Source organism: Chlamydomonas reinhardtii, chromosome 2 (genome assembly GCF_000002595.2).
Source record: "Chlamydomonas reinhardtii strain CC-503 cw92 mt+ chromosome 2, whole genome shotgun sequence".
NCBI lineage: Eukaryota > Viridiplantae > Chlorophyta > Chlorophyceae > Chlamydomonadales > Chlamydomonadaceae > Chlamydomonas > Chlamydomonas reinhardtii.
Window position 1 is genome coordinate 5880742 of NC_057005.1, and position 22471 is coordinate 5903212.

Genomic DNA, 22471 nt, shown 5'->3' on the forward strand with positions numbered 1-22471 from the left:
ACATTACCAGGAACCAAGGTGGCAAGGTCGCCAACTTGGCTTCATCTGTCGAACCGGTTCCATCGCTTGCAAAACACCCTTCTGTTTTCGCTCAACCCTTTACCTCTCGTGGATGCATCTTTTACTTACAATCACTTCCTAGCATGCTGGAACCCCTGTTCCGCTGCCCGTTCGCTTGACCTTCCACCTGCTTAACCCTTAATGACGTGACGCTAACTAAGAAATGCCTCCAATTACAAGAGATAGGTTGGTGCTTGCAAGCCACGAGTGTCCGCGGGAGTTATTAAAATTGACCGGCTGCTCTGCTGTACGTTGCATTCGCAGAGGCTGTCTGTATTATGTACCATGGTTGGCTACGTTCTGCGTATGCTTGGGAGTCGCGGGCCTTGGAGTCTGGTGAGCTTGGGGTTGCGCAGCTACCCACCAGGCCCAGAACGCTGAAACTTGGCACGGGCGCGGGAGCAGAAGACACAGCTGCGGGGGTGGCGGGCCCCGCAGGGCCCGCACTTGGGGAATGGTAGTCCCAGCGTTTACACCCTCTGTTTGCAAGGCGCCAGTCTATGTGGTGGCAGAATATACCACGGTGTCTAGAGGCTGCTCACTGCTCCGCCGCAGCCTTCAGCCCTGTGGCCTTTCATCGCCCCTGCTGATAGCCTCTCACCCCTGCAGGGCGTACTACACGAAACAGGGCCAGAGCAAAACACTAGATGCTCTGGACTCTCTGGATGTGACTGCATCTAACGTGGGGAGCTTGAATAGCGCCCTCCTCGCAACAGCCATAGTCTATCTGGTACGCTGGGCCGGGCACTGCTGGTATCACTGGTGCTGGGTGTGCAACAAGTGAAACTGTACGGGTATAGATGCGTCGGGGGTAGGCTTCTCTGACCGCTTCCCCGAGCCTTCCGGGGCCTACATAGCAGTCGCTGGTCCAAACTCCGCACCTGAAGGGGCCAAAAGGCTTGTTGGCACGAAACCCTGGATACACGCAGTTGGCTAGCTGAGTACCCTTTGTTTCATGACGTGTCCGCCCATGCGGTCCAGGTTATCATTGTGATCATTTATTTGATGAGCCTGTGGCGGTCATTCATTGAGGCGGCACATGATGCCACCGGTAAGCTCGCGTCGGGATTGCAGCGCGTGCCGACCAGCAGACCAGGAAGCTGGGACAGTGCGGGACAGTCCTGGAAAGGGAAGGCCCCCGCACAATCCTGTATGATGGCGCACTAGGCCCGTACCACCACCTGAATCCCTGCCAAGGTGGCAGGTATGCACCTGGCCACTGGCACCACTGTCTTTTGGGGACACCGCTGTTGTTCCTTGCGTGCTGACTGCTTTGCCGCTACGTTAATCCCTGCAGGCCAGGTTGCAAAGGGCGCCTTTGCGTTCCTGCTGTTGGCCTTTGCGTTTGAACTGAACTGGACGCTAGTGAACATCTGGCTCACACTGTTGCTAATGGGTGCGTGGGGGGCGGGTTGGTTGCATTCCCGCAACGCGAGTAGGCTCCGTGCGAAGAGGGTGTGTGCATGGGAACTGCACCGCACGCCAGCAGCGGCCTCAACCACCAGTAGTGCCAAGGCGGAAAGGCTCGCTACCTACACCGGGCATTGGCACAGGGGCCCTGCGGTTGCCCTTTCTTATTACTGCACTACCGGCACTGTATGCATGTGTGCCACCTACGCTGCGCCCCTGCAGGCAACGCCATATGGGCCAGCTGCGTGTACATCCTGCGCGGCTCCATCACCAGCACCCTGGAGGCCATTGCAAAGTACGGCCCCGCCACGTGGCTACCCAGGTGGGTCGGGCGAGTTTGAGAGCTTTTGCCGATACCGAACCGCGATCTCCTCCACCCAAGTAGCAACGGCATGCGGCGTTTTGAGCCTTGAGAGCAAGAGTTTGGTACGCTGATCGGGTGGTGATAATGTGTTGATAGGCACTGTCACCTGCAGCTGAAGAAACAACAAAGACATGATTGGTAGTGTGCAGTTGCGGAGGGTAAAGGGCTTTTGTTGGCGGGTTGTAGCAATAAGCAAGTCGAAAGACAACAGATTCTGGAAACATGCTGTCATACCTGCAGCCTCAGGGGCGCCCTTGGCGCCAAGGGAGGTGTCTCCAGGTACACAGTGGCGCCATCGCCGGGAGCCCCAACCCAAACAGCCACAATCTTTTGCTCATTACTGTCCTTGCTGCCTGCAGCCAAGGCTTGCCGTGCCCCGGCCAGTGCCTGGACCTCACGACTCTGGTGTTCATCAACTCAGACCTGCAGGTGGGTGCTCTTAGGGCGGGGTCCGGGGCGCTAAGCCGTCTTGGCTGCAGCGATGGCTGCGGGGTAAGCCGTAGGCTGCAAGCACCTTCTACCTGGAATGTTACAGCTGGCATTCGACCGCCATGGTACCCATTCCCTTATCCTCGGCTGCTCCGGGCAAACTCGTGCTCCCGCTCCGCACACACCACCCCTCCCGCTGCACCCCTCCCGCCACACCCCTCGGCGGCCTCCAGGACGCCTGCATCTGCGACGCCGCCAAGCTCACGTCCGCGCAATCCGCCTTCAACGACACCTACGACCAGCTGCCGGGCGCGCTGTCGGGCGCATGGGTCATGTGGCTGGCGGGCGTGCTGCTGCTCATAAATTTCGGGTGTCAGGTGCGTGTGCATTGCGGTACGGCAGGGGTGTTGCTGTTAGGACTGCGTGGGTGGCGGAGATTCGGGCGAGGGGCCCTCGGGAGGAAGGCCATATCATCGCGTATTGAAGCCTGGTGTTGAGGGTTTTGGGCCCAGGCGGCTGACAGTTTCACGCGTGTGTTGCGCTGTGCTTCTCTGCGTGCAGTTCTCACACACCAAGCGGGAGCGTGAGCTGCTGGAGCGAGCCAACACCAAGGTGTACAATGCGTTCTGAGTCACGCCTGCTGTCATACCGTAGTTGCCCAGGGGCGGCAGCTGGCGCCCGCATGAGCCGATGAGCCCGCATGCTCCAGTGTGGTCCATGGCAGTTGGGATCCATATGAGAGTCTACTAGACTTCTGTGATGGTGGCAGTCGAATGCCTACTGCCAATTGATCGACATGGACGTGTATGCCGAGCTCTAGCTGCGAGCAAGGGGGAGAACACGGGGGAACTTTTTATGATCACCCCGGTCCGTGGCTGCGTGGCTGATCTCCCGCACGGCCCCAACCCGAGTGTCCCTAGCCGATGCGCCTGCGCGTCGTAGCGGCATGGAGGCTCTGACGGGGCGTTACACGCCTATTACATCCCAAGCATACGGGGGCTCAGCCCATTGTCCAGCTGTACAAAGCTGACACCCCTTACCTGACTACTCCCGGGTGCGCGGCAGTTGTTACCAGGGCCTTTGCATGGTATGGACCTGTAAGCTAGATATCAGTACTCACGCGGGTACCACTCCGGCAAGTCCCTAGGGACGGCGTGTGTCCAATGCCCTAGACTGCCGAAATGTTATCATGTGACATATAATAAGGTCCCTGAATGATTTCCGGGCATAAATTCGAGCGGGAGCCGAAGTCGAAATGGTAAATGTCGCGCTCGCCAGGACTTACTGGAATTCGCCCTACGCTGTCCGGATGACATATATAGGTGAACCTTAGTAGACGGCACTAGATACAGGCCCAAAATACCGCCTATGCGAGATATGGGCTCTGGTCAATTTCGCGACTTGAGCCCTGACCAACATGTTTTGTCCTCTGCCGAGCGCTAATGTCCACTAATGATGTAAGTTATCTACCTACAAAAAGGCGGCGTCTAAATACTGCGGTAGGATTTGCCTCGGGCGACTTCTAGAGCCCTCCGAGTGTGCGGGTTTGGCTTGGAGCACGCACCCCCCCGGACAATTGTGCACATAACTTTTTGATGCCTACTCTTTTTACAGTGGCGATTGCGTATCCTGCATACACTGTGCGTACGCTATCCGTCACGCTATCACGCTTTTAGTTTTCACGACGAAAATATTTGCGTGTCCCATTGCACACCCCATGCACGGCTGCAGCCGTACGGCCTTTCAGGTCGCCTCCTCGTAGCTCCAAACCATAGTAGCCAGAGTGGTACCCGCGTGTCAGTACTCGTGTGCACCCACAGGAGTTGGTCCCGCACGCCCCGTGCCACACCCCGCGTTTCGCCAGCACGCCAGCGACCCACCAGCCCAGCAGTTTCCCTGGTTTCATTTGGTACATGGCGGCTCTCGGCGGCCTCAGCAGCGGACGGCGGTTACCGTCCGTTTGAGGTAACAATGTAACATGTCAGCTCTCAGTGCTTTCTGCTGACCGCTTTCACTGCTTGCAAGCGACAACAACCTCCGCTACCATCTGCATTTGCATTCGCATTTACGCATTTCAACGTCCCCTTCCTCACTCCTCCTCCGACCGGTCGGCTGCTCCAAGCACCACACTGGGCCCGGTCGGCTGCTCCAAGCGCGCGGAGGCGGGGCGGAAGGCGGCCAACCGCGCTCTCGCTGCGAAAGGGCTGAAGCAGCGTGGGCCCAACGGCGAGTGCCAGCACTGCGGCATCCAGAACTGCCACAAGTACATTAAGGGCCTCTGCCACCCCTGCTACCTCAAGGAGTGGAGGCGTAAGCGTTGAAGGAGTTAAGCAGCTTGGCGGAAGGGAGGAAGGTCACATCTGCGAGTGAGGCGGTAGGGCGGTTCGTTTCAGTTTGCCAAGGACGGAGTGAGGAAGGGGACGTGCACACGAGTACTGATATCTAGCTTACAGGTCCATACCGCCCAGGGTGCAAAAGACCAGACCCCTCGCACAAGAAGGGCAGCAGGGGCGACTGTGCGTTCGAGGCTGAAATGGAGGAGCAGTGGCGGGGCACGCGTGCCGGGTCATTCTGACGCCATCGCTCTGCATGACAGTTACCAGCTGCAAGACGTTGAGTGCCAGGCTCATTAAGTAGATAGTTGCGACTCCATATCGACAACTTATCAACTTTTAAAGAATGCTCGCTTCTCGTGCTCGCGTGCAAGCTCGTCCCGCCCATCGGGTGGGTCGCCGTTCCACGGTGCTGGTATCCGCGGCCGCTGCCACCACGGAGATGCCGCGCTGGCCGGTGGTGTTCGCCAAGCTGACCGCTGCTAAGGTCCAGAGCGTCTCGCCTGAGGAGGCCGCTCGGCGCGTCGAGTCCGGTGAGCGATACCGTAGGATAGTATTCCGACAAGATCAAATCAAGCAGGTCGCGCTGCTTTCGTAGGTTGATATCGATCCGCAGTCAACATCTCAGGCATGGTTTGGAGCTCGGGGTGAAGAGAATTAGGGATGGAGGGCCCCAGCGCACACTGCGTTCGGGCCAGATATCGACGGTTATCGCGTTGATTACTACTCGATGTTTCCAGCTCCGAAGAAGATCCGGGGATCCGGTGTGCAAAAAAGCGAGTGCAACTGAGCGCTGATGCACAGGCCGGTCGTCGCATTCCGCTCTTGCGTAGTGGTCATAGTTACTATATAATCCGTCATCTGACCGATGACGTTTCCGTCAGGGGAGTGGCTGCTGGTGGATGTTCGCCTGGCGGAGCAGCACCAGACCGGTGCGCCGGAGGGTGCTGTGAACGTGCCCATCTACGAGGTGCGGCCGGTTTTGGCAACAGGAGGAGGGGAAGACGACGGGGCGAGGGCGGCTGCAGGGCTGTTGGTAGTGAGAGGACAGCTGCTGGACCCGTGCTACGGCCGGGCGTCATCAGCACGTGCACCCACGCCACGGTAATACACCGCACCTGCCTGGTCGCAGACCATTACCATGGAGGGGGCTGACTTCCGCAAGTTGCTGAAGGCTGTCATGTACAAGTGAGTGAAGTTGCGGTGACTGCAGTCTCAGTTACCCATTTCCCAGCCGTAACAGCAGTGTCAAAGGCGCCACCCACACAGCCAGTCCACGTCCCGAACACCCGGGCCCTGCATTTTTCCACGTATGGCTTTGCGATTCCCTGCCGCGTCTCAACCGCATGACGTGTATTTATGTTGTCCTTGCTGACCCAAATGCCGGTGTATGCATGGTTGTGCAGGTCCAACGGCGTAAACCCGGTGGACCCCAACCCCAAGTTCAACGAGCAAATCAAGGCAGCAGTGGCCAAGGCCGGCGCCAAGGGTGTCATCACCATGTGCGAGGCGGGCGGCACCCTCAAGCCCTCCACCAACTTTCCCGAGGGTGGGCTGGACACCGCGCTGCGTGCACGAGCGCGAGGGGCGCGCGCTAGCATGGGGACACTGCGAGGGGCACTGCGTTCGCGGCTGTGGGCCCTGCCGCACGGCTGCGTGCTATGTGCATCTGAATCAGCAGCTGGGGTTCGGGGCCATCGACTAGGTTCTTCCCCCGGCTGTTGTCAGTACAGCGGTGAGGAGTTCGGCATGCGAAGATCCTATTTACGGATTTCCGAAGTGCTGAATGGTATGCTCACTGGCGCATTGCAGGCAAGCCCAGCCGCTCGCTCCAGGCGGCTTACCGCGTCCTGACCGAGGGCCTGGCCCCGTCTGTGGCCCATCTGGGTGAGTCCGCGGGAATGGAGGTGAAGGCTGTGAGGGTCCCGGCGTAGTGGTCGCTGCCTGTGCAAGACGCTGTCGCTTTTGTTGCGCCCTGGTCGAATGCCGCCCAGCCGCTGTCCCGTTGTTGCGAGCCCAGACCTCAACCAGCGGCCATGGACCATGGAAAGCCTTGCGACCCCATGCCGACGGTATGTTGGCCCTGCTGCACGTGCAGATCGGGGCGTGTACGGCTGGTACCAGGCGGATCTGCCCATGAGCGGCGAGTACAAGCCCGACATCGGCCGCACGCCCATGGCCGCCGCAGAGCCCACCCTGCAGCGTGTCAACCAGGAGCGCGGCTACGAGATGCGCCCCGAGGTGAGGCGCCATAGTTATGTTTGGGCTGCTTGTCTACAAGCACTTCAAGCAGTGTGCCTGCGCAAGTGCGCCAGTACCTGGCCTCCAAAGTTCAACCATATGCTGTGTGGAGAAGTGGAGGGGTGGGTTGAAGATGACTAGCACGGTCACGGAGCCCAGCGCCATCCGTTTTTCAAAGCCCTGCTTGAACTGCGTTGTTCCAGGCGTGTGCCGTAGTAACTCGGCCCGTGTGTCTGCAACACGTGCAGGACAAGCCTGTAGAGGCTGCCAGCAAGAAGCTGTGGCCCTGGTAAACAGTGCACAACCATATCAACGCAACTGCTGACTCGGTTGGGGCCGGGGCTTATAGCAGGGGCCGCAGCGGTACGGCAGCCGTGACAGCAGGTGCGGCGGCTGACCAGCATTGGTCTTCGGCAGATTCATTGGGTGTTGATAAAATGGGCCTTTCGGTCGTGGTGTGACGCAGGAGGAAGGCAGGTTTGGCCCGATGATGCTTCACCCGCTATTTGGCCGGTTGGTTGGAAAGATTACGAAGAATTGCAGATTGCCTACAACACACTTTACGGAAGTGTATGTCCAGAACCCGACCACGGGTGGGCCCCAACTGGATGCTGCCGTGCATGCGGCGGATCCGCAAAAAGTGAACACCTGGACCCGGTACCATAGAGAGATGAGTGAGCGAGAAACCTGCTAAATATTTTGAGGTGTGCAGGATGTTATGGCCGGTTTGTTGATTCTGGAATGGGTAGGGAGAGCTTGCTGGCATTGTGGACTTGCTTTCGAGGAGAAGGCTGTACACCCCGTTTTGGTCACTTGGGGGCGCAACCATACTTACACCGATGGAGGGCGGGCCAAAGAGACTATTGGAAGCACAGGCTCGAGGTCACACTTCTTTCAAGACTTTCGCAGTTTCCCGACACCACACGTACCGAGTTTTGGTGGCGTAGCTCTCAAGGGGGGGGGAGTTCGCCTGGCCCCCATGATTCAAAAGGAAAGAGTTCAACGCGAGCAATTAGAATCTGCTTTCATCGTTTCGGTTAGGGTAGTAGTTGGGAGTTATGCATGCGACATCAGGGGGGGGGGGGTAGGAACAAACTTTTTTGACCCCATGCCACAAAACCTCCCGGACCCCCCGACCGACCGACCGACCGTTAGGGGGTGGAACCTGATGGTTTCCGCTCGAGCGCAGCGAGTTATCGGAAACCAAGGTTTCCTGCGTTCGGAGTGTTTGTTGTTGTGGGACGTGTCACCCGTCCACCGACAAGTATCCTGATAGACTGGCCTGCTATGCAACGGCTTACTCCAATGTTACTTGATAGTACGAACTGTGCTGACGCGTTCATCCATGCAAAAGCCGCCCGGCACCGGCCTGTCCCTGACCCGTTCCTCAGGCATCTCCCGACATGCCGACATGCCGCTCCCCAAACTACCCCATATTATGCATGTGTGCTAAGTCTGGGGTATACCTACGCACGCCTCGTTGAGCTGCACCCATTGTGCCGCGTGCTGCAGGACAGAAGCGCTAGGAACAAAACTTGGCACGAACCTGTGCAAAACCTCTTGGGACCCCCGACCGACCGACCGACCGGCCACTTTGAGGGGTCATAACTTTGCACCCAGAAACCCATTTTTGGGCTGAGCCCCCCCAGCGCAGCGTTCCAGGGGGGGGGCGAAGCCCCCCAGGAACACCCCTGTCCGTGCGTGCGTGCGTGCAGTCGGCAAAACATAGCATACTGGCGCAAACCGCGACTGCTACGTATTAGTATTTGTTAATGCATATTGCATGTCAATAGGTGGCAGGGAAAATTCGGGCGGAGCGAGAAGTGCCTTGGCGTCCATGGACAATTGACTTTCGCGAGGTCGCGAGGAAAGCATCCGGTGCCCGCTGATATGCAGTCTCTAAGGCAAATTATGTTGGCGGCAAGCAAAGCGGGGAAGTATATCGAAAGTTCTGAGCGACTTGCTGAGCCATGCCTGCCGACGCGCCAAAATGCCGAGAAGCCCCGAGGTCGCCCCCGCCCTGCGCCTAGCCCTTTGAGCGTGGGGCGCCGGGGAGGTGTTGAATATGGCAGAAGGCGAAAGAAATGCTTGGGGTGTTTGGGAACGTGACAAGGCACGCATGCGTGGCGCGGGAAATCCCGCACGGCCCTAGCCGATGCGCACGCCTGTTAGCTCCCAAGCGTACAGGGGCTCAGCCCATTTTCCAGCTGTACAAAGCTGACACCCCTTGTCAATTTTGAAAGCCGATTCGTGATTTTCTCCTTGAGCTCTATCCATTTGAGGCATGGGGTCTGTTTCGGAAGATTCTACCCCCCCCCCTGGCGACATTACAAGCAGGGACAGTCCGACCAAGCAAGGGTGCCCAGCACTGCGAGTTATGATATGGTTGCGATGTTACAAAGAAGGGACAGTTATGGTTGCAATATTACAAAGAAGGGACAATCCGACCAAGCAAGGGCGCCCAGCACCCAGGTCAAGAGGGACCATCTCCGGCCCGAAGGGAAACCACCCTCCCCCCAGTTGGCTACCGACCTTCCACAACCGTGCAACAGGTCTTCGCGTAAAGCGTGTCTCGGGTGCACACTCATGAGTCGAAGCCAAGCCTAAGCGGGCCTAAGCCCGCCAAAGCCCCACATCATGTGGCAACCCATGTCTGCGCGTGAAGCGCTGTCTACAGCACCCGACGCTAAATCAGGTACACCAGCGACGCCTAATCAAACGCAAAGCACTGCTCGTATCTGGTGCCAGGTGGCACAGCATGTCCCAGCCCGAAAGCACATCTGCAGGGCAGCGCCCCAAATTCGCTAGCGTGCCGGAGGCACATTCTGGTCCCAGCCCGAAGGCTCAACACGGGGCAACGCCCCAAACCGCCTGTATGTCTGTGCCGAAGGCACGGTCTGGAGTCTGAAATCAGCCCGAAGGCTCACAAACGTTATGGCCCCCCGAGTTCAGAGTCGGCCCTCGGTCCCCTGGTCCCCGGGGTCCCAAGGTTTGGTCACCCCAGATCACGCGGAATGCGGGTGGTTCTACCCTCCCCTGGCCATCAATATGCTTTACAATCAGCCCAGGCATCTACTCAAGGCCATGGCCCCACAGCAGGTTCAGGCCAGTCCAGCGGGACCTGTGTGGTGATATCGCCTGGCCGGGCGCCCAGAGCGTGAGGAATGCGCGTCAGCAAACTTCCAGCCACCCAGCAACTTGTCGGTACAGTAACTCCGGCATTCGACCAGCGGCGCACTCCTGCCCTGCCGTTGCAAATTGTTTGCCATCTGCTGGGTTCTGGGAATCAGCTGCACCCTACGGGACTTCACCAACCTGCCTTACCACTGTCCCATCGCACATCCAGTCCAGCGGGAAACAGGCTTGCGGCCCTACGGCCTTTGCCTAGGTGACCAGCACTCCGCGCAAAATCCGGTCCGAGATGCAGGGAGTCAATAGCCAGGTACGGTATCGTCTCGACCTGCCTTGTCTTATCCCTGTGTACCGGTGATGGCGGCGTAGAGCGGGCGCCTGGACAGACGCACGGTCACACGTCGGCCCGCAGCCTGCCGCGTGCTGGAAGCCATGACTGCAATGTGCTCAACTTGCCCCTGGCAGGTGCACCCGTGCAGCGCTTCAGCAGGCCCAAGAAGCGCAGTAAGGGGGGGGGGGCGCGGCGGCAGTGTCGGGTGAGGTGTTGGAGGAGCATGTACCAACAAGAACGACACGCGCTTTGCGTGTATGTCCGGGCACGTGTCCCCGCAAATGCACGCGGTGTGTTCATGTGTGCGTGCATGAAGAAGTGTGTACGGCCACGCACGCACGGGCTTTGGTCAGGAAGCTGCCGAAATCCGGCTGGCAGTAAGCTACATCAAACTGTTGCTTGAGCGCTCAAAGTTAGGGGGGGGTTAAGAAAACAAAGTGCCAGACCCCATGCCCCGAAAACCCCCAGGACCTCCCCCCTGGGGGGACGATCGACCCCCCACGGACACAACCTTGTTGTTTAGGGGGTGGAACCCCTCCATTTTAGCCCAAAGTGTGCCAATCGACTTTTTTTTAATGAGCGCTATCGCTGTGCCATCTGCGGCCCTGTTCTGAGACTTCGGCCACACACGTGTTCGTATTCATGGAAATCCCCTCGCCCCAGCCCGCCCCGCGTTCAACTCCCTTCCATGTGATGTATGGACAGCGGGCATCGGCAGCCTTGCTAGACGTGATTCATGCGCACCAGCGCTAGAGAGCCCAGCCGTGTCAGTGCGCATGCGTCAACTGAGGCAACTGAGGGGTAGGTGCCGACCTGGTGCCGACATGTCCACGTCAGGACGCGCAAATCGGCCCTCCTACGCTTTGTTTGTGCTTTTTACGGCATAAGGTGCACATATGAGCCTCGTGGTGCTGCATTTGGTTCCTAGTTGTGCTTGTGGGGCACTTCCGCAAATCCGCCAGGATGGGCTCCCGAAATCCGGTGGACGACGACGACCGACCCCCCAACTTTGGCGGCCCAGAACTTCCTCACCAGACCACTTCTGACAATGTTGGAAGTACGTGCATAATGCTCTCATAAAGCTCTACAATCCTGAGCATGGGGTGAGATCCCGAGCTTTCTACCCCCCTTGGTTGGGGGTACCCATAACCGCTCGTGTTTCCCATGTGGGGGCTTCACTCCGGGGACGTAGCCCAAAACATTTTGAAATCTTGTGTGTACTAGTTTACACCGAGACATTTTGGCCTTTTCCAAGGGTGAGTCACACAACAAACAACGGACCTGTCTCTGCGGCCCTCTTCCAGTGTCAAAAACATCAGACCGAAATCAACCCTCAAGCCCATGCATACACCTGGACCCTGCGCTGCGCTGTTGCACACACAACTGCGTACTGCAGTGCCGCCGAACCCCTCACACATCCACCGAGCACTCAAAGAACCCAATGCGAGCCCACATACCCCACACACTTGCTTAGCACTACATGCGCCGCACTTCCGAGCAGCCCACAGCTTCACTTATTAGGGCATCGGTGCAGATGCTCGGATGCGGGCATCTTACACTCTGTGTCCCAGCTACGCCTCCATCCTTCAGAATCCCCCCCAAAACCGTGCTATGCTGTCTGTTTTGCCCAGTCTGGCGTGTCTCCGCGGATAGGTCAAGTTCAGCAGCACGGTCAAGGCAAACATGCCGTGACCTTATCAGGGCCATGGCGTGCGTTTCAGGCACGCGCCCTCAAGCCCGTGCCATGCACGGCTTTCACGACATGTAAAAGCATGCACTACCCCCAAACCCAAACCCTAAATCCCGAGCGGCAAACAACATCGCAAGGCGTATGACAAGAAAGGGTGGCTCTCCCTCACAAGGGGAAAAGCGAGCTGTGCCGCCACGTTGGTGCATGGTCTGAGGCCGAACGTTTCTACTTTATCTCCCGGACACAGCCGGGGTCGGTTTGTACAGGCCCCGCCCGCCATGCATCCAGCCAGGTCCCGCTATCAAGCACACGCACAGAAGGCAACAAACCAAACAGCAGCCTACCACACACGGTGCCACCCTATGCTCGCCAGCAAAGACTGCAGAACATACACCGGCAGGTTGCAGCCTGCGCGCCAGTGCCGCTTCTCGGGTGGCGCCGCGCTCTCCTCCTCCACTTGGCCTTGCCTGGATGAAAATGCTCTCTTCAGGACCCCAAAATCCTCTTACCGCCCAGGACCATTCCATCACGGCGCCACTACCTCAACTCCAAATGCGCCGCGTTATCAATGGCGACAGCTCCTCGGACCTGATGTCACGGGCCACTGAATCAGCGGCAAGAATTACTTGAATAGATGCCGGGTTCCCGAAGGTTCCGCAGCATGCACGTACCTCCAACGGAGCGGGTCCGCACAAACAGCAAAATGTGAAGTGCATGAAATATGTGTCATGAAAGAGCCAAGCATACTAAATGCAGCTAGGCCCGCGCGCAGCACCACACGGACATTGTTGCGGCCAAACGGCAGCCAAGTACGTATGCTGCAGCCCCATACCCAGGAGCCCAGCGAATCACTTACGGTCAGACACCTGTACGCCGTCCTTGAACTTCTTCACTAACGATGAGATCAGCTTCCCGCCCAGCAGTGCCTTTGCCCGCGGCCACTTGCTCTTCTCAGCCTTGTCAGCGCTCGCAAGTTTGCCAGCCGCACCTGCAGCGGCGCCAACATCCGCCACCGCCGCCGCGCCAATAGTCCCGCCACCCGCCGCACAGCCCTCCGTCACCCATGCCCGCGACGGGCTCCCATTCGCCGCAAACCTCATCCCACTGCCATCCCCGGCCAGTGGCAACTGCGCGCTGCCCGGCCTTCCAGGCGCGTCCCCAGACCCTGGCGAGCGTGGCGACGAGGGCGAGCCAAGCGCACCGCCCGCCTGATGCAGACCCGATGGCCCGTGGCCGTACGACGCCTGGCCAGCATGGCCGTTGGTGCGGCCGCGCAGGAGCTCCAGGCTGCCTGCCGGAGACTTGGGGCGCAGCCCCATCAGCCCCGCCTGCCCCGGAATGGTCGCCGGCTGCCCCCGCGGCGACAGCTTGTACCCAAAGCCCATGGCGCTGCTGCTGCTCGGCGCCAGGATGGCACCCGCCACCGCCGCGCTGACCTCCGCCAGCGTCGGCCCCGATGTGGGCGCCGGCGGCAGGCCGCTGCTGTAATGGTCCGAGGCCCCTAGCACCAGTTCAGCCATACCGACGCCACTACCAGCGCCACCGGCAATGCCGGGGCTATTGCCCAGACGCCAGTCATCCACCCCCGCCACGTGAAGCACCTCTCGGTCCTCAGGCAACGAGTCGATTACGCCAGACCCCAACCATCGGCTACGCCCGCCGCCGCCAGCCCTTGCGGCGATGACTGCACCGCTGGCGGCGCCCGCGCCCGCCGGGTACCCTGCCATGGGCCCAAAGCCCCACATGCCCGCGCTGTTGCCGCCACCGGTGTTGTTGCCCACACTGCATGAGCCGTCGAGCTCGATGTTTAAGGCGCTGGAGCAGTGTACGTCGTCAGCCGTGCACACGAGCACCGGGTGCTGGCCGTGAGACCCGCCGCCTCCAGCGCCTGCTCCCACACCCGCCCCCAGCATGCTGCCCCCCGCGGGGTCGTCCGACATGCGGCCCAGGATGCCGCTGCCCAGGCGGCTGCGTCCGGGCGTGGCGGCAGCGGCGTGGGCACCTGCGGCGGCGCCCACGGTGGTGCCAGACCCCAGTGGCCCGGCGCCGCTGGCAGCGCTGCCCGACGTCTGCTGACTGGAGCCGCTCGCGGCCAGACCCACCGCTTGCGGCAGCCGGCCACCGCGGACGGGCGGGCCGCCGGCGGGCCCCGAGGCGGCGGTGACGGTGGCGGTGGCTAGGCCGTGGGCTTGGTCTGGCACCAATATGCGCTGGCCCGGCCAGCGGTACGACCCACCCATGGAGCCACTGCCCGAGCCGTACCCCGGATGCATTGCATGCGAAACCGGCGCGCTGCTGCCCATGAGCATGCCGGTATCGCTCGCGTGCGAATGGTAGCTGCCACTACCGCGGCCGCCGGCTGCACCGCCACCTGGGATGGCGGTGGCGGCCGAGGGGCCCAGGTCGGACCCGGCAGCGCCCATGATTCCCACAGACGCGGTGTAGGCCGTCTGCATTTGCATGGATGCCTGTCTGCGGTGCGCGCCCCCGGCAGCGGAGGCGCCAGGGTACGCCCCGCCGGCGCCACATGCAAGGCCAAACTGCACCGAGCGGAAGCCGGGGGCGGCCCCGACACTGGACCGCTCCAAGCCATGGCCGTCGCCAATAGACAGCGGGTCCTCATGCCGTGCAACCGCGATGGGGCTGAACGCAACCGACAAGTCCGTGGTATTGGAACCCATTGCTGCTGCCATGGCGGCCGCCGCCGGCAGGCCCTCAGCAGCGGCGCGCGCCGCTGCGGTGCGGCACGGCGTGAAGCCGCTCATGACGGCGCGACGGCGCTGCGGCGGCGGCGTGCCGGCCGGCACGTCAGGCGCGCCGCCAGGCGTGCCGATCTCTGGGAGCGCGTCGTACATCAATTGGTTGAAGACAGTTGAACCCTGCCGCGAAAGCATTCGGCGGTTAGCGCTGCCCGTGCTGAAGCCTACGTAGCTGCCGCCCTGTACGGGCAGTGAGGCGCGGCCGTACGGCAGGCTGGCTGGGCCGTGCCCCTGCAGGTGCACGCCCGCGGCGCTGGGCGTGACGGCGGCACCACCGCCCAGGCCCCTGGGGCCGCTTTCGTGCGGCGCCATGAGCGTCAGGCCCATCGTTGTCGCATGGTTGTGGTGGCGGAGGCCCGGGCCAATGCTGCCCACTGTGGGCAGCGAGCCCGTGCCCATGTGGGTCAAGCCAGTGGCGGTTGCGGCGCCGCGCACGGCCCCGGCCACTGGACCGGTCCCACCCGTGTCCGTGCCCACTATGATGCCCCCTGACATGCCAGCGCCCTGCCCACCACGCGCCACGCTTCGCGGCACCGGCAGCGGCTGCGACACAGTCGTGCCGCTGCTAGCGGCCACCGCCGCATCTGCAGTCGCCACGGTTGCCGACGTGCCCGACGCAAGCACAGACGCGGATGTCACGGCCATGCTGCCGTTGGGCTGCGAGATTGCGAGGTAGCTCGCCACGGTAGCGCGCTTGGCAACAGCGCCGGTGGGAAAGCGCGGCGGCGGCGGCAACGGCGCCACAACAGGCGTTGCTGCGGCGCTTGTAATTGTGACAGCAGGCGTGGGAGAGCAGGAGGCAAGAGCCGCGGGGGCCAAGGGACGAGGCTGCGCGGGCGCTGATGCCGCCGCCACCGCCGCCGATGCGGGTGTACCAGTAGCGGCGGTGTTGGGGTTTGCAGCTGCGGACGCATGACTGACGGCATCTTCGAGGCCTGTGCCCAGGACCATGGCCGTGACACGACGATTCAGGCCGGCGGCCACAGGTGTAGCGCCAGTGCCCGTGCTGCCGCGGCTGGAGCCGCCGCCGCCGGTCGTGCGTGGCATAGTCTGGCGGTGGTGGCTGCCCTGCGTGCCATACAGGCCGTGGTGTTGCTGGTGAATGCCGGCGTGCGGCAGCGGCCGCTGCGGCGGCTGCGCTGCCACTGCCCGCGGGCCTAAACCGCTGGCTGCAATGATTCCAGCAGCCGGCGCCGCTGCGGTGGGCCATGACGCCAACGCCGGAGACGGCGCCGCTGCATCGACCGCCGCTACACCGTTGTGGTGTGCGCCACGCAACGGCGCCGCCGTTGTCGCGGCGGCTACATGCAGGCTCATGCCGGCATCGGCTTCCATCTGCATCGGCTGCATGCCACCACCTGTGCTGCCTGCCATGTGCATCTCCTGCGTCGCCATGTCCACGGCAGCAGCGGCCTGTAGCGCCACCCCAATGAGCTCGTCCCGTGTGGCTGCTGCTGCTGCTTTTGTTGCAGCTGCCGCCGGCGCCGCCGCACCATGCATCGCGCCGGACGCCGACATGGCGGCGGCGGATGCCGCCGCAGGCGCCGGTGTGGTAAGCGCGCCAGTGGACGCGGCGGCGGCCGATGCGACCTTGCGCCTGCTGCCGGTGGCCCTGGTACCGGCTGCGCCGCCGCGCCTGCCGCGACCGCCGGACTTGCGAGCCACGTAGAAAGCCATTAGCTCGTCGTCGTCGCTGACTTGCGCCTCGTCGTCGTCCGACGTGTCTTGCGCGTCATACCCTTCCAGCAAGCCCAGCCCCGGCATCGCGTGCGCCTCGACTGGCATAATGCTAGCAGAGGCTGGCGGCAAGGCCGCCGCAGCTGCAGCGCCGCCAGTGGCAGTGGCCATTGCAGCTGCACCGGCAGGCACGGCGCCGCCGGCATTGCGACCGAGCCTGGAGGCGCTGCCGTCCCGCTCGTACCCTTGCCGATTCCGCCGGCAGCCCTGGCGTGCTGCGAGGATCTCGTCATCGGTTTCTTCACCGTCGCCGCCGCTGCCCGAACCAAGGCTATCTCCGCGCGCCTCCGCATCGAGGAATGCTGAAGGCGGCATTGCGACACTCGTTGCAGCCGCTGGAAGTGCCTGCGATTGCTGCTGTCGTTGCAGTGGCGATAGCTGCGGCAAATGCTGCCGCTGGCGCGGTGACAGGGAGCTGAGGTGCGCTAGACGCACCGATGGTGGGACAGCGACCGCTACGCCTGCGGCCGTGGGGCTGCTACCCCCGCCTGTCGACTCGGGCGCGGCAACCCCGCCAACGAGGCCGCCCATGGGCAGCCCTCTCCCTGACGCCTGCCTGCCTGCCGCTGCCCCCGCACCCGCAGTGGCCGCCGCAAGCAGGTTCCGCCCCGATGCCGTGCCCGCTGGCGCCGCTCCGCGCGGGCTCGTGCCGCTGAGCTGGCGCCTCGTGCCTGGCGGGTGTGGCGAGGGAGAGGACATGGATGCGCTCGAGCGCGGCGACTGCGACATGGCCGCCGACGCAGCGGCAGCAGCGATGATTGGCGCCGCCGCGGCCGGCATGACCACATCGCCCGACGTCGGCGCAGGCTGCAGCGGCGGTAGCATTGGCACAGTTTTAAATGGCGACGACACGCTGTGCAGGCGGCTGCTGCTCGGGCCCGCAGCCGCCGTCGCCGCCAGTGGCACGACTGCTGCCGCTGATGCGGCTGCGTACCGTTGCGACCCCTGGAGCGGAGCCTGCTGCAGCTGGTGCTGCGGTTGCACCTGTTGCTGCTGTTGTGCGGACAGCAGCATTGCAATGTCCACCATGGGGATGTGAGGCAGCGGTGGAGCCAGAGGGAAAATGCTGCAATCACCGCTGCCGTCGCCCGCCGACGGCTTCTCCCCAAGCACTGCCTCCGCCACAGAGCTCAGTAGCACCGACGCCGGTCGCTTGACGGACCCAGACGTGGCATGGCCGCCCCGCGGTGACGCCAGCAACTCCTCCGGACTCATCACGCTCACGGTTACGCTGCCGCCGAGGCCTCGCACGCCCGCCGACCCACCCGCCGGCACTGATGCGACGTTGGGCTGGGTGCCGCTTCCAGCGCCACCGGCTGCTGCCCCCGCCGCCTTCTGCTGAGCCGCCAGCTGCTGCATCTGCCGGAAGCGGGCGGAAGCTGTGCGTCCCAGGGCCGAGCCGGGGTAGCCGGTTCCGGATCCAATGGCCAGGTACAGCTGCTCCAGGCGGGATCCGGCGATGGCCTTCGGGATCTCGTGGAAGTACGGCATCTGCATCAGCTGCACGGCGGTGGGCCGCTGCGCGGGGTCCAGCCTCACGCAAGCCTGTCGTGGCGCAGGCGCAGACAGCGCATGATGGTTGGTGCTACACGAGGCGCAGGAGAAGCAGCAGGGTAGGTTCACCCGGGTACCACGTCCTCACCACCGGTGACCACAATGGGTCGCGTGACTTGGTAAATTCCCATACCCAGATCCCCACCCACCAGGACCACGCAACACCCAAGCACGCACCTGCACCAGGTCCAGCAGCCGGCTGTCCAGCTCCGGCAGCCGCTGCCACAACGACTTGCCGCGAGGCGGCGGCGGCGGCGCCTCCGGCAGCCCTGCCGCGGTGGCGGCGGCGGCGAAGCGCTCGGCCTGGGTGGGCGGCAGCGGGCCCATGCAGCGCATGATGCGCCATAGCTGGTCCAGGGACGAGGCGCCTGCGCGCGCGGCACGTGCACATGTGTCAGGGCACACACTCGGGGGCACAGCAAAGACATACTAAACTTCCAAAGGCCGCTGCAACGCTTTATCTCGCCGCTCCGCATGTCCGTCACACCTGGGAACAGCGGGCGCCCCGTGGCGAGCTCTGCAAAGGTGCAGCCCAGGCTCCAGATGTCGCTAGGGGCGCCGTACAGGTCCGACACAAGCATCTCGGGCGAGCGGTACCAGCGAGTCACCACGTAGCTGCTGAAGCGGTCGGGCTGCGGGGTGTACGTGAGGCCAAGGCATACAAGAGTAAGTTAACGTGGTGTCGCATTATAACTTGCAGGTGGAAAATGGGTGCCGGCGCTGCATCACAAGGGCCGGCGGTCCAGGCTGGAAGGATCTTACCTGGTACGGGTCTCCGCGCGTCAGGCGTGCGAACCTGCAAATGCACGAGGAAACGGAGCTATTGAGCATGCAGGCCACCAAGGCATTATGCAACAGCCGGCTAACAAGTAGAATATGCCAACACGGATGCATGTCCACGCCGCCCAGCAGTTCACACGTAACAAAACACGCTGTCCATGTGCGGCATGCCGCCACGGCTCCACGCACCCGAAGTCGCATAGCTTCACCACCCCGTCCGACGTCATCAGGATGTTGCCTGCGGTAAGGAGGTGAGCGGCCACAAACGAGCTCGCATCCTAGCCTGGATTATCCATTTATCCCGCCCGCTCCACCGCAAGCCAACCCGTGCGGCCGTGCACCAGACCCAGACCCAGACGCAGACCAAGCCTTGCCGGGTTTGATACAACACCGCACGCACCGGGTTTGATGTCCCTGTGTATGATCTTCTTCGAATGCAGATGAGCTACCGCGGCCAGCACCTGCAGCCAGCCATGGGAGGAGGGCAAACGGGCAATGCTCAGGTGCATCGCCATCCGACCCGTGCCTCCTCCGCACGGCGCCTGTATCAGCACATCGCGGTCGCCCTGCAGGAGGCACCCCTGCTACACTTTTCCTGGCCATAGTCGTCGTGCCCTGACCGCGCATCTCGGTGTCCGCGCACCTGCCACAGCACCACGCGTGTCTGCCCCGCGGGCAGCCCGCACGTGAAGCGCTTGTGCAGCTCCGCGGACAGGCATTTGTCAGCGAATTCAAACACCATGTACACGCGGCCCGTGCTGCTCCTGTAAGATGTCAATGGTTGTAGGGCAGCAGCAGGAGCAGTGGGCGGACCGCGTGATGAGGGAAAGGCTGGGAGAGCTCCCTGCCCAGTACTAAGCGAAGACGCTCCAGCAACTTGCCGCTGCCTGACGTACCTGAACGCTTCCAACAATTGGATGATGTTGGGGTGATCTGTAGCGTTCCGTAGCATGCGAACCTCCCTGATAGCAGCATCCAAAAACTGTGGAATGGGCCCAGTGGCCGTGCCGCATAAAGCAGGTGGTTGCAGTTTGTGCACCCGTTTGTACACCCGTTTGCTCACTCCCCTTTCTCCGGCTCTAACGGGCTGGTCTCCATGTAAGCCAACTCAGGCCAACTCCTTTCGACCCTTGTCGCCCATCAGGCAGATTATTACTACTACACCCGTGCGCGCAGTACCCGCTCCCAAGCCTGCTGCCAACACGGGCTGCTGGGGCTCGCTTGGGCCTTGGGCTCCCGACCACACACGCACGCACGCACACACACACACACGGGGGGTGTACCTCTTGCACATCGTACTTCGTATTAGGTACGGATCGTACTGAGGTATGTATCAGGTATGGATCAGCACTAGCACCAACGCGGAAAGATGTGACTAGTGTACTGGCAAGCTGCTGCTATGTGCGCATCACATTTCATTCGCATAGCAGGCAGTTGGCTCACGCCCATGGCCCGCGGCAGAGGGCATTCCCGACCCAGATGCGACGCGTATGGGGGCCCTATTTCGCCACCGCCCACCTTCTTGTCGGTGTGCGCCAGCTTGAAACCCTTGACAGCCACCACCCGGCCCGTGCTGCGCTGCACGCACTTCCAGACGAAGCCATAACTGCCGCTGCCTAAATCACCTGCGTACACACGCGCGAGAAGGCGTTGTACAAAGCATGTCGCCAGTGCTACTCCTGCATTTCAACTGCTGAAGCTGTATGTCCTGAAACACGGCCGCGGGCCAGTAACTAGGCGTTCATGTGCGCCTGACACCGCTGAGGCTTACCTAGATACTCGTAGTTCTCCATAATACACGATTACCAGCTGCAAGCTGGAAGTCGCATGGAGCGCAGGCCAGAGCTTGGAGCGGTCACACGCGCGCCCATACCAGAGCTCGCCCACCAAGATGCGCTTCCCCAGCCCGCATGCAGGCCAGGGTGCGCAGCGCACACGGCCTGCGGACAACTGGTAAGGGCACGCGCGGGGGTTACCCATCGGTTCGTTCTGATAGTCCATTCAGGGCCGTCCCGTGACCACGGAGTTCGGGTTGGCAACACTGCTCCCCGACGCGGGTTGGGTGCCAGCACTGTTCTTCCCAAATGGCGTGAAGCAGCATATCCGGACGCCCCAGACTACTTTGAGGGGTCTTTATGATACGTGCTGACGCTTCGCACTGCTGCCGAAACCAGGAGGACCAGGAGCGAATTAGAGAGGCAATTCTGACTGTGAGCAAACGGATTTGTCGGCACGCTACTTCCAGCTGCTATGCTGGTAATAAGCAAATCGGACACCACTTCCAGCTCTGTGGAGCACGCAACATCATAATGGCCCCACAACACGACTCGAGGAGCCGCTGCCTTGCTACTCCGCTGCCCCTTTCACCAAGCTTACCACGACTGCATGCTCAATAGATTTCAGGCCACTCAGAACCTATCGACCACTGGCAGGAATATGGTTCTCTTTGTGGTAAAGGGCCTAAATGACCATTAAATGTTATAGCTATATTCCAGTTGTGAAGCGCACATGTAAAAGTGTGGGGGTCACAGGGCGTGCAGGAGCGACCCAAGACAAATGACGTTTTGATTCACTCTGTGCACAGACAAGCTATATAAGATAACGCAAAAATTTAGTGAGTATTCTAACTATAATCAGGTGATGCAGCTGTCTACAGGTGGGTTTAAGTCCATGCAGAGCGTTGTTAGGGGGCCAGCAGCACGCGGGCGTGGCGCATCTTGCAGCGGAACCGTGTCGCAGTACAGGTCGCCTTTATTCGTATGGCTGTTTAAATGCAGCACCAGCCACACGTCCAGAAAAAAGGGCGGTCGCTGTCGTGTGCCAGTGTGAGGTTGCGATGGGACAGGTATGGGGCAGGTTGGCGTAGTCCCCACGCGTAGTCCCGTAGTGTGCAGCGTATTCTCAGACCCCAACATTCATTAATTTGCAACGTCAAGGCAAGACACACGCGCGGCTGGCGTTTCAACGCCAGAGATATTGCACCGCGGACGGACCTGCTTTTGTTGTTGTTGGTTACAAGGTGCTGGCTGGCAATGGCAGTTTGTCGCAGGGGAGGGTTTGCCGATTCCTCACGCTCCGGGCGCCCCGTCACGCGATAGCAACAGACCACACACACACACACACACACACACACACACACACACACACACACACACACACACACACACACACACACACACACACACACACACACACACACACACACACACACACACACACACACACACACACACACACACACACACACACACACACACACACACACATGGGCTTTTTGCGGGTAAGTATGACTACCGGGGTCGACGCGGCTACAAGACGCTCGGTATCGGTAGGTATCCGTAAGTAACTCCGTCGCGCCGTCTGGGCGGGCTTCGTTTTGTTGTTTTCTTTTCAACACACACACACACACATACACACACGCACTGGGCGGGCTTCGTTTTGTTGTTTTTAACACACACACATACACATACACACGCACACACGTACACACGTACACACACACACACATACACATACACACACGTACCTTACAAGAAGCGGCGCCGGCGTGCAGGTTGAGGCCGGCCGGTGTCTGGTTATTCGTCTTTGCTGGCAAGCATAGCACAGCTCAGTATGTGGTTGGCCGCAGCAGTGAGGGGCGTTGTGGCTAGA

At 61.4% G+C, this 22471-nt stretch overlaps 4 protein-coding genes across 5 annotated transcripts; 2 read left to right on the top strand and 2 right to left on the bottom strand.

The window, feature by feature from the left end:
- Positions 1-97: 97 nt before the first annotated feature.
- Positions 98-3736, top strand: CHLRE_02g111400v5 (uncharacterized protein). Its single transcript, XM_001699872.2, has 9 exons — positions 98-246; positions 325-396; positions 670-790; positions 1042-1111; positions 1358-1456; positions 1693-1792; positions 2194-2263; positions 2497-2640; positions 2825-3736. The coding sequence occupies exons 1-9, from the start codon at positions 224-226 to the stop codon at positions 2891-2893; spliced, it is 768 nt and encodes a 255-aa protein (XP_001699924.2). The 5' UTR covers positions 98-223; the 3' UTR covers positions 2894-3736.
- Positions 3737-3859: 123 nt separating this feature from the next.
- Positions 3860-4586, bottom strand: CHLRE_02g111426v5 (uncharacterized protein). The gene has a single exon (XM_043059891.1). It carries the CDS (start codon positions 4530-4532, stop codon positions 4353-4355), a length of 180 nt encoding a protein of 59 aa, XP_042927525.1. The 5' UTR covers positions 4533-4586; the 3' UTR covers positions 3860-4352.
- A 310-nt stretch (positions 4587-4896) lies between these two features.
- CHLRE_02g111450v5 (uncharacterized protein) lies at positions 4897-8198 on the top strand. Its single transcript, XM_001699871.2, has 7 exons — positions 4897-5129; positions 5481-5566; positions 5729-5784; positions 6003-6145; positions 6409-6483; positions 6695-6837; positions 7086-8198. Exons 1-7 carry the CDS (start codon positions 4943-4945, stop codon positions 7128-7130), a joined length of 735 nt encoding a protein of 244 aa, XP_001699923.1. The 5' UTR covers positions 4897-4942; the 3' UTR covers positions 7131-8198.
- A 3173-nt stretch (positions 8199-11371) lies between these two features.
- Positions 11372-21418, bottom strand: CHLRE_02g111500v5 (uncharacterized protein). 2 transcript variants are annotated; one of them, XM_043059893.1, is made up of 11 exons: positions 21197-21418; positions 20592-20760; positions 20339-20445; positions 19717-19802; positions 19464-19584; positions 19221-19281; positions 19010-19058; positions 18803-18836; positions 18528-18672; positions 18218-18408; positions 11372-18031 (listed from the first exon to the last, which is right to left on the bottom strand). In XM_043059893.1, exons 2-11 carry the CDS (start codon positions 20611-20613, stop codon positions 12839-12841), a joined length of 6009 nt encoding a protein of 2002 aa, XP_042927526.1. In that variant the 5' UTR covers positions 20614-20760; positions 21197-21418; the 3' UTR covers positions 11372-12838. The 2 variants fall into 2 exon arrangements, with proteins under 2 accessions (XP_042927526.1, XP_042927527.1); XM_043059892.1 differs by having other exon boundaries at positions 20592-20770.
- Positions 21419-22471: the final 1053 nt, after the last annotated feature.